This window comes from Alligator mississippiensis, chromosome 4, assembly GCF_030867095.1.
Source record: "Alligator mississippiensis isolate rAllMis1 chromosome 4, rAllMis1, whole genome shotgun sequence".
NCBI classification, from domain to species: Eukaryota; Metazoa; Chordata; order Crocodylia; family Alligatoridae; genus Alligator; species Alligator mississippiensis.
The window spans coordinates 146,613,218-146,630,807 of NC_081827.1; the positions used below are offsets into that span (position 1 = coordinate 146,613,218).

The window sequence follows — 17,590 nt, forward strand, 5'->3', positions numbered from 1 at the left end:
CTTAGCCCAGCTGGATTCATCAGTTAAAGAACGAAGATATCATCTTCGGCCTCAAAGAAAGTAAATGCTCCCATTCAGAAAAACACCACCTCGATCAAGACCAAGAGCCAACATTATCCGTCCTTTAGGTAACCTGAGCCCAGAGGACGAAGAAAGACTTTGGCTGCCATCCTGGGTTTGGCTGGTAGTGTTCTTTTTCTTACTGGTGCTGGTTATGTTTGTTGTTAAAATTCTTTATCCCTCCTGTATCTAAAAATGGCACTGATATCCTTATATATCACACTTGGATATCTCAGTATCACCCAAGGGGGGTGGGAGAAAAATTTGTACTTGCAAATCTCCTGTACGGTGGCTCAAGCTGGAAATAAAAGTGACTGCTGGATATGCTCTCACAGCCCAGCGCACCTACACCAAGGAATCCCAATGGTCGGAGTACCAATATCCCTCCAGCAATGGGGAAAAATAAACGGTGGCTTCGTTAGACACTACTTGTTAGCTGCCCATTGGTCCGCTCCTAAAAAATGGAGGGCCGCCCTTGCTAACTGGATAATCTCTCCAAGAGTAGAGGCGCCTTTCTGTTACAGATCCAACAAAACCAGAGCTTATAATAAAGCCACACCTGTAGGACACTACCCTCATTGCCTAACTACTCTAGATTATAGCCCTAGTAGCACCAGTGGAATCCTGTTGGGTAACGTACCCTCTCTCAATTGTACAGGATTCATGGTCTACAACTTTTCTAAAGAACCTCATGTTGCTCTCATTGCAAACAGATCGGAATTTTACATTGACTCCAATTTTACTTCTTGTAATATATCTCGGTCCAGCAGGATAGCAGCTAAACGTGGTCCGTCCTATACGATACATATCAATCGGAAGTGCCGGATATGGCACAACAACTGTCGCGATTTGAGTACCCTTTCTGCCCCAGGCCTTTACTGGCTCTGCGGAAACAGGGCTCATAAAATCTTGCCCTGGAATTGGGTGGGGGCATACACTCTTAGACGTGTTATCCCTGGTTTCGAAATGCATAGTGCAATATATCTGGAACAAGTAAAAAATTTCAACCATCACATAAAAAGGGCGGTTAACCCCTTAGCTACCAGCAACACAGGGTTCCATCAATTTGTGAGAACCTTCATACCGTGGCTTGAAATAAGAGAATTGGAACTAGCCATAATTAACATTTCAGCCACAATGGAAGCTATAGAAAATGCCACTGCGGATACAATTCAGGCTCTGCAAGGAGATCTCCCAGATCTCACAAATAACTATACAACACCGCATAAGCCTAAATTACCTATTGGTATCCCAGGGAGGAGTATGTGCCTTAGTAAACTCCACCTGTTGTGTCTATGTCAATCAGGACATGCGAATCAAAACTGACATTCGCAAAATCTGAAATCAGTTAAGGGTCCTACATCAAGTGGCCTCAAAAAATACTGACTGGGGTCTAAAAGAAATGTGGTCTTGGCTAACCTGGCTCCCAGATTTCGGGGCCCTTAACAAGAAAATCCTGTATGGAATATTGTTTGTCTTGATAGTTCTGATAATGTTTTATGTCTTAGTGCAACTGATCCTCTGCTGCGTGAAAGCCAGCAGGAGAAGCTTTAGCAAGGCAAAAAAACCCACAACAGAGTCTAAAATAATGGTGTTACAAATGTGTAAGCAAATTAAAAGAAAACATAAAAGGCTACATAATGAAATAGAGGGGCTCATAAGAATGAAAGTTTAAGGCTAAAGTGAGACTAAATAGTCTCAAAGGGGGGACTGTGGAATCAGAAAAATTATATGCCTTAAACTTTGATTATTTTAGTTATAAGATGACATAACAGCTTTGTGGAGAACTGCTGTCTCTGTATAGTAGAACAGATAAGAGAAAGTGTTTGTTCTTTGTAACTCCTCTGCAACTGCTTCGCTCACCGCGGCCTTGAAGATAGCAAAAAAGTATGTACAAATCTGATTTCCAGGTGCAAGAAGGAGGTTTGTGAACTAACCTCGCCTCCCCCATTAGTTCCCATCCTGATTACAGCAAAGAAATAATGAAGTAATATTATAGCCGCTTTTCATGCTAATTTCACTATATGATCATGTGAGTTGTAAGCAACTGTTAAAAAATATATAAGCCTCCTGATTTTGCTCTTGGGGGGGGGACCCCTTCCAAGTGCTTGGAAAATCCATGTCACTTTGGAATCCCCCCTACAGCTGTAGTTTCTTTTGAATAAAAGCTTCTGCTGACCTGACCCAAAAGTATGCTGTGTGTGTTTCCACGACACTGGGAATTCTCATATTAAAAGGCTTAGTCTGTCTGTCTGTAACACTTTATGTGCACTGTGACTGGTTATCTAAAAAAAAAATCAGAGTGCTCCAAGAGCGTTCCAGACAGGAGGCAACAGTGGAGCGCTGCCATGATGGCGGGGACAGTGGCACTGGCCTCCCCTCCACCCCCAGCCCCACTCCCTGGAGGCGGCAGTGGTAGTGGTTGGAGTAGGCCCAGCCCCCAAGTGGCAGTGCAGGGGAGGTGGAGAGCAGCCCTGGGCCCCAGGTCCTGGGCCTGACCTGGTGGGGTTGGGGGCAGGGAGAATGGGGGGCTTGACATAGCCAGGAGGGTAGAACTGGGCCCGGGCCTGATATGGCGGTGGGGTGGGGTGGGGTGGGGAGGGGAGGAGCAGGTCTGTGCCTGATGTGGCAGGGGAGGGGGGAAGCAGGACCAAACCCCAAGTGGTGGGGGTGGAGAGGGTAAAGGAGGGGAATAGCCTGGATAAGGGGGTGGGGCAGAAATGGGACTCTGTCCACACCCACCCCTTCCATCATTCTTGATGAGCAATTTGCTAGTTGTTAATAAGTATGCATAAATCAGTAGTTGAATTCACTACAGAAGTTTAATGTACATATATGTGATATTTAGAAAAGAGGGAGGAAGGATGGGGGTAAAAAGGGTCTTGGTATTCTGACATGTATTCCTAAGCCATTATTTTCAGAGAGTCCCTTCTGCAGACAATAATGAAGACTGAACATCCAAGAGAGTGCCTCAAACTTCAGGCTATAGGGTATTCTGGGGTATCTGAGAGGAGGCAGTCTCTATCCCATCCTGTTGAATCTCCCACTGTGCAGAAAAGGACTCATGATTCCTTGGGAGACAAGGAAGTAAGACAAGGAAGGGAGACAAGGAAGTGAGGGCACTCAAAAGGCAGAGCCCTTTGGTTCATCCCCTGCTTCAAGGATGGTCTGTGCCTTTTACACTGGACACAAAGCCTAAGCACTTTTTCAGTCACTATGGGCACATCTACACATTGTACTAAAGCACAGTGCAGTAATTGCCCAGGCTGCACAGTGCATGGTTAGTTTTCACTACTACTTCCTGTAGCGGCACACTAAAATGGGGGGGGTGGGGATGCCACTACAGCAAAGTAGCCGCTGATCACGTGCAGATTCAGGTGATCACTACATCGCCAGAGTGTGTCATACAGTGACGTAGTGCATTGCTATGGAAAAATACGGCAATGTGTAGACACACCCTATGAGGCTTTCTAAGCCAAAGGAAGGTGTGGATTTGAATTTTATCAGGCAGAGAAAGGAATTGAACTGGAGTCACCAAAGCCTCTAGCCACTGGGATATCATACAAAAGAGAAGAGGGAGCATTTTGAAAGGAAGGGGTAGCTATGCCTGTGTTTTTCATGGTTCTTGATCTGGGATGCACATAGTAGGTCTACCCTAAGAATGCCAACCATAGGAAGCCCTCAGAGAACAGACCTAGAGGAAGCACTTAGAGTGCTGAGCTGCTCAGCCTTGCCCGGATAGAGTTTCCCCTGTGTGTGTGCAAAAGCAGAACCTGTCATATAGGGAATTTGAATATTGAGGGCCATCACCATGCATGCACCACAAAGTTCCTAAGGTAGGCAGCAGTGATCCTGGACAAGCCACACTGCTCTGTGCTGGCTGCCTTCCAAACCAGAAATGCTGCAGCTATATTTGTGCACTACAGCAGCAGGCTCATGAGCACTGCTGAGTGACAATGTTGGTTAGTTTTTCCTCTGTCCACTGCCAAGGAAGGGTGAAGCTACTTTGAAAAGCACAGGATGCACCAGTCACAGTATTGTTTGTTATACCTTAGTGCAGGGCAGGCAATTATTTCAGGTGGAAGGCCGCTTACTGAATTTTGGCAAGCCATTGAGGGCTGCATGGGTAGCCTTGCCCCTTGACAGGTGTTCCACCCCCTGGTTGCCATCTTGGGACCAGAATTACTCCTTTCAGCAGTGGGTTTGCCATCTCTGAACCAAAAAATACCAAATTATATTCTAAAAATCAAACGAACTATACAATTCATTAATTTTTTTTTTTTAAATTGTGCCCTGATTTACATGTGTTTGTGTAGTGTACATAGACGTGATAATATAATAGCTTAAAATGAAGTCTTACTCATGTATATTGGGGGAGTATGGGTATAGGTTTATTGGTATGATAGGTATGGGGGGCTGTGAGTGTGTGGGGAGAGGGTGGCTGGGGAGGGTTGTGGCTTGCATGGAGGGGGAGGGTTTGCCAACAGGCTGTCTGCCCCCTGCCGGCAGGCAGAGCCCCCACCAGCGCTCCAGCAAGCCCAGGCTCTGTGTACCGGCCACTTCTGGCCCTGGGGAACTGGCACAAGCCCTTTGCTCCCACTCGCTGTCACTTGCCCCCCCATCTGCCACTGCTGCCCTTTTCCTGCCGCTTCCCCGTCCCCACCCCCAGGCCCCAACCACTCCGGTACCACGTCCCAGCTGCTCCTGCAGTCCCAGTGTTGCAGCTGGGAACCATGTGATGCCAAAGCATGGTGGGTGGGGGGAGTGGGGAAATGGCTGCAGCAGGCAGGGAGAAGGGGCAGTGAGTGGGCATGTGAAGTGCAGCGACAGCTGGGCAGGAGCACGGGGCCCACACTGGTGCAGCGGGGCCAGTGTCAGTGGGGCCCAGAGTGAGGTGGCAGGAGCATGGGAGCCAGGCTTCCAGGGGCTCTGTGGATCCAGGCTGGCTCCCTCCTCTCCCTGCTTGAGCAGCACAGCCTGGCTCCATAAAGCCCCTGGCAGCCCCACCCCATGCTCCAGCCGACCCACACTGGCCTCCACCGGTGCTGGCCCCGGTGCACTGGAGCAGGCCCCACACTTCCTCCCAGCTGTCGCTGCACTACACGTGCTCGCTTGCTGCCCCTTCCCCCCACCTGCTGCAGATATTTGCCTGCTCCCTGCAACCCACCTGTTGGCACCACATGGTTCTCAGCTGCAGCACTGGGACTACAAGAGCTGACTTGACCCTGAGGACCTGTGATCACCCATGGTTCTCCTGTGCCTCCCTTCCCTCCTCCTCCTTATCTGTATTTCCCTTGGTGCAGGGAGTCAGGAGCAGTCCCAGGCCAGAAGCCTCCAGATGCCCCTGCTGGACAGAGGCTTCTGGCTGGGGCTGGGGCTGGGGCTGGGGCTGGGGGGGGCGGGGGGATAGAGAGGGGTGGGGTGGGGCTGGACTGTGGCTGTTTAGTTCTGCTACGAGCTTCCCCTGGGTCCTACTGCCCCTGGCTCTTGTCATCTTTGACAGGCAGCCACGGGCAGATAAATATTTGGCCCCAGCTCCAAAGTAAGATGCACAGGTGGAAGCTTGTTGCACCCCTGTGAGCTCTGGGACCCCCAACAGGACTCCAGTGGACCCCAACCCCTACATCCAGCGCAGTCAGCAGGTAGATGGGGCCCATGGTGGGTGGGAGTTAGTTTACCTGTGGGGCAGCTGAGAGGAGCCAAGGAGGGCCATGCCACACACCAGCTCCTACTTGGCACAGCCCCGCAGGGAGCCATAAGACTGGTGCCACCCAGCACATGAGACAGGGGAGGAGGGGCACTCACCTGTCCCCTTCTCCAGTGGGGGAGGGACCCCCCCAGCCCCCTGGGAGTGGTGTGGCACCAGCAGGCCCTACTGCTCATGCACAGAGTTTTAAAGGGCATGCCAATGACAGAAGCCATAGTTTTGCTCCAGAGTTTAGACCCTGAACCCAACCCCAAGTGCAGATGGCAGGTAGGTGGGGCCCATGGTGTGTGGTAGTTAGTTCAGCTGCCTCCCCTCCCCCTCCCCCCACACCAACAGCTCCTTCTTCAGCCAGACGCCCAGGGAGCCACACAACTGGAGCCTCATGAACAAGTACTTCCAAGGCTTCCACCCAGATGGAGCCCATGGCTCCTCCCTCCATTCAGATGGAGCCCCTGTCTCTTGTCTGTGGGGTCTGCCTGGCATGACTTCAGGCACATGTGATCAGAAGGATTGCCACCTGCACTTGTAAGGTTTGCTCTGCACTGGAGTGTCTGGAATGTCAGATATTGGAGCTCTGGACCACAGTGCAGAGGCTGTGTGCCATCAGGGATGGCTGACAGGAGATTGACTCCTACTGCCAGGCCCTTCACCCCAAGGAAGAAGAGGGAAGAGCTAGGTTGCCTTGTTACCAGGACAAGGGAAGCCAAGAGGCACTCTCATACTGTCCAGCCAGGGGGTTGGACAAAAGTTGTCTCTGGTCCCAAGGGTTGCTGCACCAGGGTCACCACCCCCACTGCATCTCTGCAATAGGTACAAACCCCTCACAGCACCAGTAGAGCCTGCAGAGCTGCCAGCTCCTGTGAGTGAGGAAGAAACGCAACCAGCTACCACCCCTAAAATGAAACACAGAGTGGTTGCTGTGGGAGACTCCCTCCTGAGGGGGCAGAGGGAGCTATCTGCCACCCCGACCCCTTAGCCCAGGAAGTCTGCTGCCTCCCGGGAACCAGTATCCAGGATGTGGCTGAGAGGATCCAAAAACTTATCTGGCCCTCTGACCACTACCCCATGCTCCTTATCCATGTGCACACAAATAACATGGCTCAGAGCAATCCCAGCTAGGTCATGAATAACTACAGGGCTCTGGGAGCAGGGCTTAGGGGGTTGAGGGCACAGGTGGGTTTTTTCCTCAATCCTTCCAGTTATGGGTCATGGGCTGAGGAGGGTGAGATGAATTAAGGTAGTGAACAGAAGACTGTGGCACTAGTGCCATTGTGAAGGCTTTGACTTCTATGACCACAATCTGCATTTCAGAGAGACGGGAAGTGGTTTGTTGGGAAGAGACAGCCTCAACCTCACCCCACTGGGGAAGAAGCTCTTCTCAGCCATAATGGCTGCCCTGCTTGACCAGGCTTTAAACTAAGCTCACCAGGGGATGGGCAGACAACCACCAGAGCAAGCTCACCAAGCATCAATTGAAAAACCAGCAGGTTAGGATGCTCAAGGGAACCCATTCCTATCCTTGCTCAGGAGCAGAACTTCCCCATAAGTGCAAGGAAGCCTAGGGCTTCCAATGGCATACTTACTTGCCTGTACACTAATGCCAGGAGTTTGGGGAATAAACAGGAGGAACTGGTCCTTCTGGTAAAAAAAAATGACTATGATCTCATAGGGATAACAGAGACCTGGTAGGACTCCTTCTATGACTGGACTACAGGTATAAATGGCTATACCCTGTATAGGAGAGATCATGTTGAATAAAGGGGTGGGGGTGTAGCTCTCTACATGAAAGAGAGATACATGTCCCTACATGCTGATATTAGCACCCAAGGAGGATGACTGGAGACCCTCTGGGTGAGACTACAAGGGAAACGTGGCAAAGGGGATGCAGTGGTAGGAATCTATTACCATCCTCCAAATCAGGAACAAGAGCTTAACCATGAATTCACCAAGAAACTGGCCAAGGCTGTACACTCTCGGTGCATGGTTGTCATGGGAGACTTCAACTACCCAAACATCTCAAGGGAAGAGTACTCAGCCAAATCCGATCATTCTCAAAGTTTTGCCATATGGGTGGATGAGCTCTACCTGTCTCAAGAAGTTTATGGGACAGCAGGGGGTAAGTCGCTGCTGGACCTAGTACTGACCACAGGGGATGATCTAATCAGTGACCTAAGTATCAAAGGGAAGTTGGGTGACATTGACCATGAGTTGATCACTTTCACTATCCATTGCAAAGCTGGCAAGTCAGGCAGCAATGCAGTAGTCCCTGACTTTAGGAAAGCCAACTTTCATGAGCTCAGAAGGTTTGTTCCTGAGGCCCTGAGAGGCCATGATTTGACAGGGATGGGAGTTCATGATGAATGGTTGTTCCTTTAGGAAGTGATCCTAGAAGCACAAGGTAAATCCATCCCAACCCATAGGGAAGGTGGTAAATGGGCTCAGCAACCCCCTTGGCTCAACAGGGAACTCATGGACCTCCTACAACTTAAAAGACAGGCTTACAAAGGATGGAAGATAAGAAATGCCACTAAGAAGGAGTCTTCTGTACTGGTCCACACCTGCAGGGAGTGAAGTAAGAAAGTCAAGGCTGCAACCAAACTCAAACTGGCTACATGAATCAAGGACAATAAAAAGTCCATCTTCAGATACTTGGGGAGTCAGGAAAAAAACAAGGGCAACATTGGACCCCTGCTAAATCAAGTGGGGCAGCTGACAACCGACACCCAGGAAAAAAAACAATCTGCTTAATGATTACTTTTTGTCCATTTTTCACCAGCCCAAAGGGGCCACCCTGCTTAACATGATGCGGGATGACCAGGATGAGGTGGATATATGTCCACCATTGGCACAGATCTTGTGAGGGAGCACCTTGAGAGGCTGGACACCCACAAATCAGCTGGTCCGGATAGACTGCCTCCAAGAGTGCTAAAGGAACTGGCAGACATCATAGCACAGTCACTGGCAAGGATATTCAAGAACTTGTGGCACTCAGGCAAAGTACCTGAAGACTGGAAGAGGGTCAATGTGGTGCCTATCTTTAAGAAAGGAAGGAAAGAAGATCCAGGAAACTACAGGCCAATCAGTTTGACCTCAATCCCCAGGAAGATCGTGGAAAAAAATATCAAAGAAACCATTCTTGACAGGCTAACAGAAAGCAACATTCGAAGGGATAGCCAGCATGGGTTTCTTGTGGGAAGGTTTTGCCTGACCAATCTTATTTCCTTCTATGAACAGGTGATGTATCACCTGGACAAAAGGGAAGAGGTTAATATCATATATATGGACTTTAAAAAAGCCTTTGACCTGGTGTCCCATGATGTCCTCATGGAAAAATTGGGCAACTGTGGCCTTGACTACACTAGTAGATGGCTGGGGAACTGGCTCTGAGGTTGGACACAGAGAGTGGTAGCTTAAGGAACCAAATCAACATGGCACTTGGTGACCAGTGGAGTCCCCCAAGGCTCTGTTCTCAGACCTGCACTCTTTAATGTCTTTATAAATGATCTAGACCAGGGGTCAGCAACCCCTGGCACGCGTGCTGAGCATGGCACGCAAAGCCATTTTGCTTGGCGCACCACTGCCAGCCCAGGCTCTAAGCAGCTGCTGCCAGCCCCAGAGCCCAGGCTGCTCCCAGCAGGCTGCTGGGAGGCTGCAAGCCCTGCAGCAAGCAGACAGGGCTCTGTGGGCTGGCTGCAGCCGGGAGGCTGCAAACAGCTGCTCCGGGCTCCAGCATGTTGACACTCCAGCACCTTCCAAGGTAGACATTGTGGGGTTTTTTGGCACTCTGGCCAAAAACGCTGCCTACCCCTGATCTAGACTCTGGTGTCAGAAGCAGTCTTGCCAAGTTCACTGATGACATCAAACTTTAGGGAAAAGTATTCACACTTGAGGATAGGCTGGTGATCTAGGCCAATTTTGATAGGCTTGCAAGGTGGGCAGATAAAAACCTGATGGCATTCAATACAGAGAAATGCAAGTTACTCCACCTTGGGGGAAAAAACCCCAACATATTACACTTATAGGCTTGGCAAATGCTACACTGTCTAGCACCACAACCAAAAGAGACATGGGGTCATGACTGACCGCAAGATGAATATGAGCCACCAATGTGATACCACAGCAGGCAAAGCGAGCAAAACTCTGGCTTGCATCTATTAATGTATCTCAAGCAAGACCCAGGATGTCATTTTCCCACTGTACTCAGCCTTGGTGAGGCCACAGCTGGAGTACTGCATCCAATTTTGGGCTGCATAATTCAGGAAGGATGTGGAGAAGCTTGAAAGAGTCCGGAGGAGAGCTATGCACATGATCAGAGGGGAAGAGAACAGGCCTTATGAAGAGAGGCTGTAAGCAATGGGACTCTTCAGCCTCGAGAAGCGCAGGCTCAGGGGGGACTTGATGGCAGCCTATAAGTACATAAGGGGTGTGTATCAGGATCTGAGGGAACACTTGTTCACTGGAGCACCCCAAGGGAAGACAGGATCCAACCATCACACACTCCTGCAACGCCATTTTAAGCTGGACATAAGGAAAAACTTATTTACTGTCCAAACCCCCAAGGCCTAGAATACACTCCCCTCAGAGGTGGTACATGCACCTATTCTGGACACATTTAAGAAATAGTCGGATGCTTATCTTGCTGGGATCCTTTGACCCTAGCTGACTTCCTGCTCTTTGGGCAGGAGGCTGGACCCAATAATCTTACAAGGTCCCTTCCAGCCCTAATATCTATGAAATCTATGAAATATTAATTGTCTACCTTTTTAGGGGCCCCACAGGATGGATAAAATGGTCTGGTGGGCCAGATCCAGCCTGTGGGCTGTATTTTGTCTGCCCCTGCCTTAATGACTTCAGAGTGGTGGTGGTGGGGAGGGTAGACTAAGCCAGATGAGATGGCACAGCGCAACTATAACCCTTCTACCAGGCAGTAGCAAGGGCCAGGTTTAAATTCAGGGCTGTTATGCAAACGTTCTACTTTGACTCAAGGCTCCCTACAAAAACCCAGAAAAATAAATTTTAACTGTGTGCTCCAAAAGGAACAATGTTCTGGCTCACAAGTAACAGTCAACTATAACAGAATTTATTAAAGGTGAAAAAACAAAAATACAACCATACAAAACTTTTTTCAGACAAGTATTAGTTGAAGCTACAAACAGTTAGCAGTGGGTGCATCAACATGTAAAATTAACGTGTCTGAATTTTCTTTGTGCACAATACAGGCACATTAAACTGCACCCCTGCATGCATGTAAACATGTGTCCAAGGGAGAAAATTTACTCCTGATGGGATCAATTAACTCCAGGACTGCTCCTGCCGTGCTCTCCCCACTGCAGCAGCCAGAAAGAGCTCCAAATACCCGCGGGTGCCAGCCTGGGGCTGACAGAGGCCATGGAGGCTGGTCTCAATCCCCATGTGGCTGGGAGAGCTGTCCCAGCAGCCAAGACTGCTTCAGAATGGGTCCCAATCCCTATCTGTCATGGAGACAGCTGGCCTTGCAGCTGGCACAGTTCTCCCCACGTCAGTGCTTAGCCAGGCAGCAGTGGGCAATTGCTCCCAGTAAGCATCTACACGTGTGCTACTGCACAGTATGTCATTTTGTGTTAATCTAGTACCTGTATTTTTTGGTACTTGCAAATGGTGCATTAGCTTAATTTACTGGGTTGCAAGTCCCAAGCATATATAGATGCTGATGCTTTACTGTGCATGTAGATATGCCCAGTCTATCATAGTCATAGTCGCTGCTCTGCTCCAGAGGCTTTATCACCAATTACAAGAGAGTCTGTCGATCCCCGATCACCCTGACTAGCCACCTTGAGATGCACAGACAAGGCAATCATGGAAGACAATAATCCTCAAGTGCAAGTGATTGCTGAAGAAGATCACCCACGCCAGCCAAAGTGATAAGTGCTGGGGAGGGAGGTCTTGCACTGGAGTTAACCACTGGGAATTACTATCTCACCACTACCACTGCTGGGAATCTTTGCTCCTCACTACCTGTGGGGATCCCAAAGGCTCCTGTGAAGGGTGTAAAGGGTGTATCCTGGTGCCTTCTTTCAGAAGGTTTCAGGTGTACAGATTCTCACACACCAGAGAGACTTGTACTTACAGGCATTTTCTTCTTGAGAATTGATGTGTTTGTTAGGTTTAAGGGTTGGTGGGATGGAAATAGTTCAATGGAACAACATGGGAGGAGAGAGGGGAGAGGGAGACAAGGACAGTAAGAGCAGGGATGGGAGGAAGGTAACAGATGAGAAATGAGGCAGAACTGAAGAGACTGGTGACCCAAGTCCTCAAGAGGTTGGAGCACAAAGCCAGTCAGTACAGAGCAGACCAAAACCAGCCATGCTGCTGGGAAGGCTTTACCTTTGTGGCTGCCTGGACATCCATGGGCAGTGGCTGCATCTCGGGCGTCAAAACGTAAAGTGGAGTCATCTTCCTGGTCCTGCATCTCCAGTCCCCTGTGTTGCTTCTGTGGGCTATTAGATTCTGGGGGATAAAGACACTCTGGCTGGCCTGCAAAACCAAGAAGAGTGGTTAGTGCTTCCACATTTCAACTGACCCCACACAGGAAATTTAAACCAGAATTGAAATGAGGAATTGCTTCATGGTAAGTATAAGACAGTCTGGGTTAGGATTTTTTTTCTCTCTCTTTTTTATTGAAATCTTTCAAGTTTTTGAAGATGAAATTAAAAGAACCATCAATTAAAGGTTTCAAAAGAACCATCAGTGAGACTTAGCAGCTTCCTGTTGCTAAGTACTTCCAAGGCTTCCACCCAGATGGAGCCCATGGCTCCTCCCTCCATTCAGATGGAGCCCCTGTCTCTTGTCTGTGGGGTCTGCCTGGCATGACTTCAGGCACATGTGATCAGAAGGATTGCCACCTGCACTTGTAAGGTTTGCTCTGCACTGGAGTGTCTGGAATGTCAGATATTGGAGCTCTGGACCACAGTGCAGAGGCTGTGTGCCATCAGGGATGGCTGACAGGAGATTGACTCCTACTGCCAGGCCCTTCACCCCAAGGAAGAAGAGGGAAGAGCTAGGTTGCCTTGTTACCAGGACAAGGGAAGCCAAGAGGCACTCTCATACTGTCCAGCCAGGGGGTTGGACAAAAGTTGTCTCTGGTCCCAAGGGTTGCTGCACCAGGGTCACCACCCCCACTGCATCTCTGCAATAGGTACAAACCCCTCACAGCACCAGTAGAGCCTGCAGAGCTGCCAGCTCCTGTGAGTGAGGAAGAAACGCAACCAGCTACCACCCCTAAAATGAAACACAGAGTGGTTGCTGTGGGAGACTCCCTCCTGAGGGGGCAGAGGGAGCTATCTGCCACCCCGACCCCTTAGCCCAGGAAGTCTGCTGCCTCCCGGGAACCAGTATCCAGGATGTGGCTGAGAGGATCCAAAAACTTATCTGGCCCTCTGACCACTACCCCATGCTCCTTATCCATGTGCACACAAATAACATGGCTCAGAGCAATCCCAGCTAGGTCATGAATAACTACAGGGCTCTGGGAGCAGGGCTTAGGGGGTTGAGGGCACAGGTGGGTTTTTTCCTCAATCCTTCCAGTTATGGGTCATGGGCTGAGGAGGGTGAGATGAATTAAGGTAGTGAACAGAAGACTGTGGCACTAGTGCCATTGTGAAGGCTTTGACTTCTATGACCACAATCTGCATTTCAGAGAGACGGGAAGTGGTTTGTTGGGAAGAGACAGCCTCAACCTCACCCCACTGGGGAAGAAGCTCTTCTCAGCCATAATGGCTGCCCTGCTTGACCAGGCTTTAAACTAAGCTCACCAGGGGATGGGCAGACAACCACCAGAGCAAGCTCACCAAGCATCAATTGAAAAACCAGCAGGTTAGGATGCTCAAGGGAACCCATTCCTATCCTTGCTCAGGAGCAGAACTTCCCCATAAGTGCAAGGAAGCCTAGGGCTTCCAATGGCATACTTACTTGCCTGTACACTAATGCCAGGAGTTTGGGGAATAAACAGGAGGAACTGGTCCTTCTGGTAAAAAAAAATGACTATGATCTCATAGGGATAACAGAGACCTGGTAGGACTCCTTCTATGACTGGACTACAGGTATAAATGGCTATACCCTGTATAGGAGAGATCATGTTGAATAAAGGGGTGGGGGTGTAGCTCTCTACATGAAAGAGAGATACATGTCCCTACATGCTGATATTAGCACCCAAGGAGGATGACTGGAGACCCTCTGGGTGAGACTACAAGGGAAACGTGGCAAAGGGGATGCAGTGGTAGGAATCTATTACCATCCTCCAAATCAGGAACAAGAGCTTAACCATGAATTCACCAAGAAACTGGCCAAGGCTGTACACTCTCGGTGCATGGTTGTCATGGGAGACTTCAACTACCCAAACATCTCAAGGGAAGAGTACTCAGCCAAATCCGATCATTCTCAAAGTTTTGCCATATGGGTGGATGAGCTCTACCTGTCTCAAGAAGTTTATGGGACAGCAGGGGGTAAGTCGCTGCTGGACCTAGTACTGACCACAGGGGATGATCTAATCAGTGACCTAAGTATCAAAGGGAAGTTGGGTGACATTGACCATGAGTTGATCACTTTCACTATCCATTGCAAAGCTGGCAAGTCAGGCAGCAATGCAGTAGTCCCTGACTTTAGGAAAGCCAACTTTCATGAGCTCAGAAGGTTTGTTCCTGAGGCCCTGAGAGGCCATGATTTGACAGGGATGGGAGTTCATGATGAATGGTTGTTCCTTTAGGAAGTGATCCTAGAAGCACAAGGTAAATCCATCCCAACCCATAGGGAAGGTGGTAAATGGGCTCAGCAACCCCCTTGGCTCAACAGGGAACTCATGGACCTCCTACAACTTAAAAGACAGGCTTACAAAGGATGGAAGATAAGAAATGCCACTAAGAAGGAGTCTTCTGTACTGGTCCACACCTGCAGGGAGTGAAGTAAGAAAGTCAAGGCTGCAACCAAACTCAAACTGGCTACATGAATCAAGGACAATAAAAAGTCCATCTTCAGATACTTGGGGAGTCAGGAAAAAAACAAGGGCAACATTGGACCCCTGCTAAATCAAGTGGGGCAGCTGACAACCGACACCCAGGAAAAAAAACAATCTGCTTAATGATTACTTTTTGTCCATTTTTCACCAGCCCAAAGGGGCCACCCTGCTTAACATGATGCGGGATGACCAGGATGAGGTGGATATATGTCCACCATTGGCACAGATCTTGTGAGGGAGCACCTTGAGAGGCTGGACACCCACAAATCAGCTGGTCCGGATAGACTGCCTCCAAGAGTGCTAAAGGAACTGGCAGACATCATAGCACAGTCACTGGCAAGGATATTCAAGAACTTGTGGCACTCAGGCAAAGTACCTGAAGACTGGAAGAGGGTCAATGTGGTGCCTATCTTTAAGAAAGGAAGGAAAGAAGATCCAGGAAACTACAGGCCAATCAGTTTGACCTCAATCCCCAGGAAGATCGTGGAAAAAAATATCAAAGAAACCATTCTTGACAGGCTAACAGAAAGCAACATTCGAAGGGATAGCCAGCATGGGTTTCTTGTGGGAAGGTTTTGCCTGACCAATCTTATTTCCTTCTATGAACAGGTGATGTATCACCTGGACAAAAGGGAAGAGGTTAATATCATATATATGGACTTTAAAAAAGCCTTTGACCTGGTGTCCCATGATGTCCTCATGGAAAAATTGGGCAACTGTGGCCTTGACTACACTAGTAGATGGCTGGGGAACTGGCTCTGAGGTTGGACACAGAGAGTGGTAGCTTAAGGAACCAAATCAACATGGCACTTGGTGACCAGTGGAGTCCCCCAAGGCTCTGTTCTCAGACCTGCACTCTTTAATGTCTTTATAAATGATCTAGACCAGGGGTCAGCAACCCCTGGCACGCGTGCTGAGCATGGCACGCAAAGCCATTTTGCTTGGCGCACCACTGCCAGCCCAGGCTCTAAGCAGCTGCTGCCAGCCCCAGAGCCCAGGCTGCTCCCAGCAGGCTGCTGGGAGGCTGCAAGCCCTGCAGCAAGCAGACAGGGCTCTGTGGGCTGGCTGCAGCCGGGAGGCTGCAAACAGCTGCTCCGGGCTCCAGCATGTTGACACTCCAGCACCTTCCAAGGTAGACATTGTGGGGTTTTTTGGCACTCTGGCCAAAAACGCTGCCTACCCCTGATCTAGACTCTGGTGTCAGAAGCAGTCTTGCCAAGTTCACTGATGACATCAAACTTTAGGGAAAAGTATTCACACTTGAGGATAGGCTGGTGATCTAGGCCAATTTTGATAGGCTTGCAAGGTGGGCAGATAAAAACCTGATGGCATTCAATACAGAGAAATGCAAGTTACTCCACCTTGGGGGAAAAAACCCCAACATATTACACTTATAGGCTTGGCAAATGCTACACTGTCTAGCACCACAACCAAAAGAGACATGGGGTCATGACTGACCGCAAGATGAATATGAGCCACCAATGTGATACCACAGCAGGCAAAGCGAGCAAAACTCTGGCTTGCATCTATTAATGTATCTCAAGCAAGACCCAGGATGTCATTTTCCCACTGTACTCAGCCTTGGTGAGGCCACAGCTGGAGTACTGCATCCAATTTTGGGCTGCATAATTCAGGAAGGATGTGGAGAAGCTTGAAAGAGTCCGGAGGAGAGCTATGCACATGATCAGAGGGGAAGAGAACAGGCCTTATGAAGAGAGGCTGTAAGCAATGGGACTCTTCAGCCTCGAGAAGCGCAGGCTCAGGGGGGACTTGATGGCAGCCTATAAGTACATAAGGGGTGTGTATCAGGATCTGAGGGAACACTTGTTCACTGGAGCACCCCAAGGGAAGACAGGATCCAACCATCACACACTCCTGCAACGCCATTTTAAGCTGGACATAAGGAAAAACTTATTTACTGTCCAAACCCCCAAGGCCTAGAATACACTCCCCTCAGAGGTGGTACATGCACCTATTCTGGACACATTTAAGAAATAGTCGGATGCTTATCTTGCTGGGATCCTTTGACCCTAGCTGACTTCCTGCTCTTTGGGCAGGAGGCTGGACCCAATAATCTTACAAGGTCCCTTCCAGCCCTAATATCTATGAAATCTATGAAATATTAATTGTCTACCTTTTTAGGGGCCCCACAGGATGGATAAAATGGTCTGGTGGGCCAGATCCAGCCTGTGGGCTGTATTTTGTCTGCCCCTGCCTTAATGACTTCAGAGTGGTGGTGGTGGGGAGGGTAGACTAAGCCAGATGAGATGGCACAGCGCAACTATAACCCTTCTACCAGGCAGTAGCAAGGGCCAGGTTTAAATTCAGGGCTGTTATGCAAACGTTCTACTTTGACTCAAGGCTCCCTACAAAAACCCAGAAAAATAAATTTTAACTGTGTGCTCCAAAAGGAACAATGTTCTGGCTCACAAGTAACAGTCAACTATAACAGAATTTATTAAAGGTGAAAAAACAAAAATACAACCATACAAAACTTTTTTCAGACAAGTATTAGTTGAAGCTACAAACAGTTAGCAGTGGGTGCATCAACATGTAAAATTAACGTGTCTGAATTTTCTTTGTGCACAATACAGGCACATTAAACTGCACCCCTGCATGCATGTAAACATGTGTCCAAGGGAGAAAATTTACTCCTGATGGGATCAATTAACTCCAGGACTGCTCCTGCCGTGCTCTCCCCACTGCAGCAGCCAGAAAGAGCTCCAAATACCCGCGGGTGCCAGCCTGGGGCTGACAGAGGCCATGGAGGCTGGTCTCAATCCCCATGTGGCTGGGAGAGCTGTCCCAGCAGCCAAGACTGCTTCAGAATGGGT

General features: G+C 49.2%; 1 protein-coding gene across 1 annotated transcript in view; it reads right to left on the reverse strand.

Moving 5' to 3' along the window:
* Positions 1 to 17,590, reverse strand: part of LOC109285733 (C-type lectin domain family 1 member A) — a 54,740-nt gene that overhangs the window by 32,546 nt on the left and 4,604 nt on the right. The window contains exon 3 of the mRNA XM_059726759.1: positions 12,131 to 12,280. Coding sequence (XP_059582742.1) covers positions 12,131 to 12,280 — 150 coding nt within the window. The remainder of the gene's footprint in view (positions 1 to 12,130; positions 12,281 to 17,590) is intronic.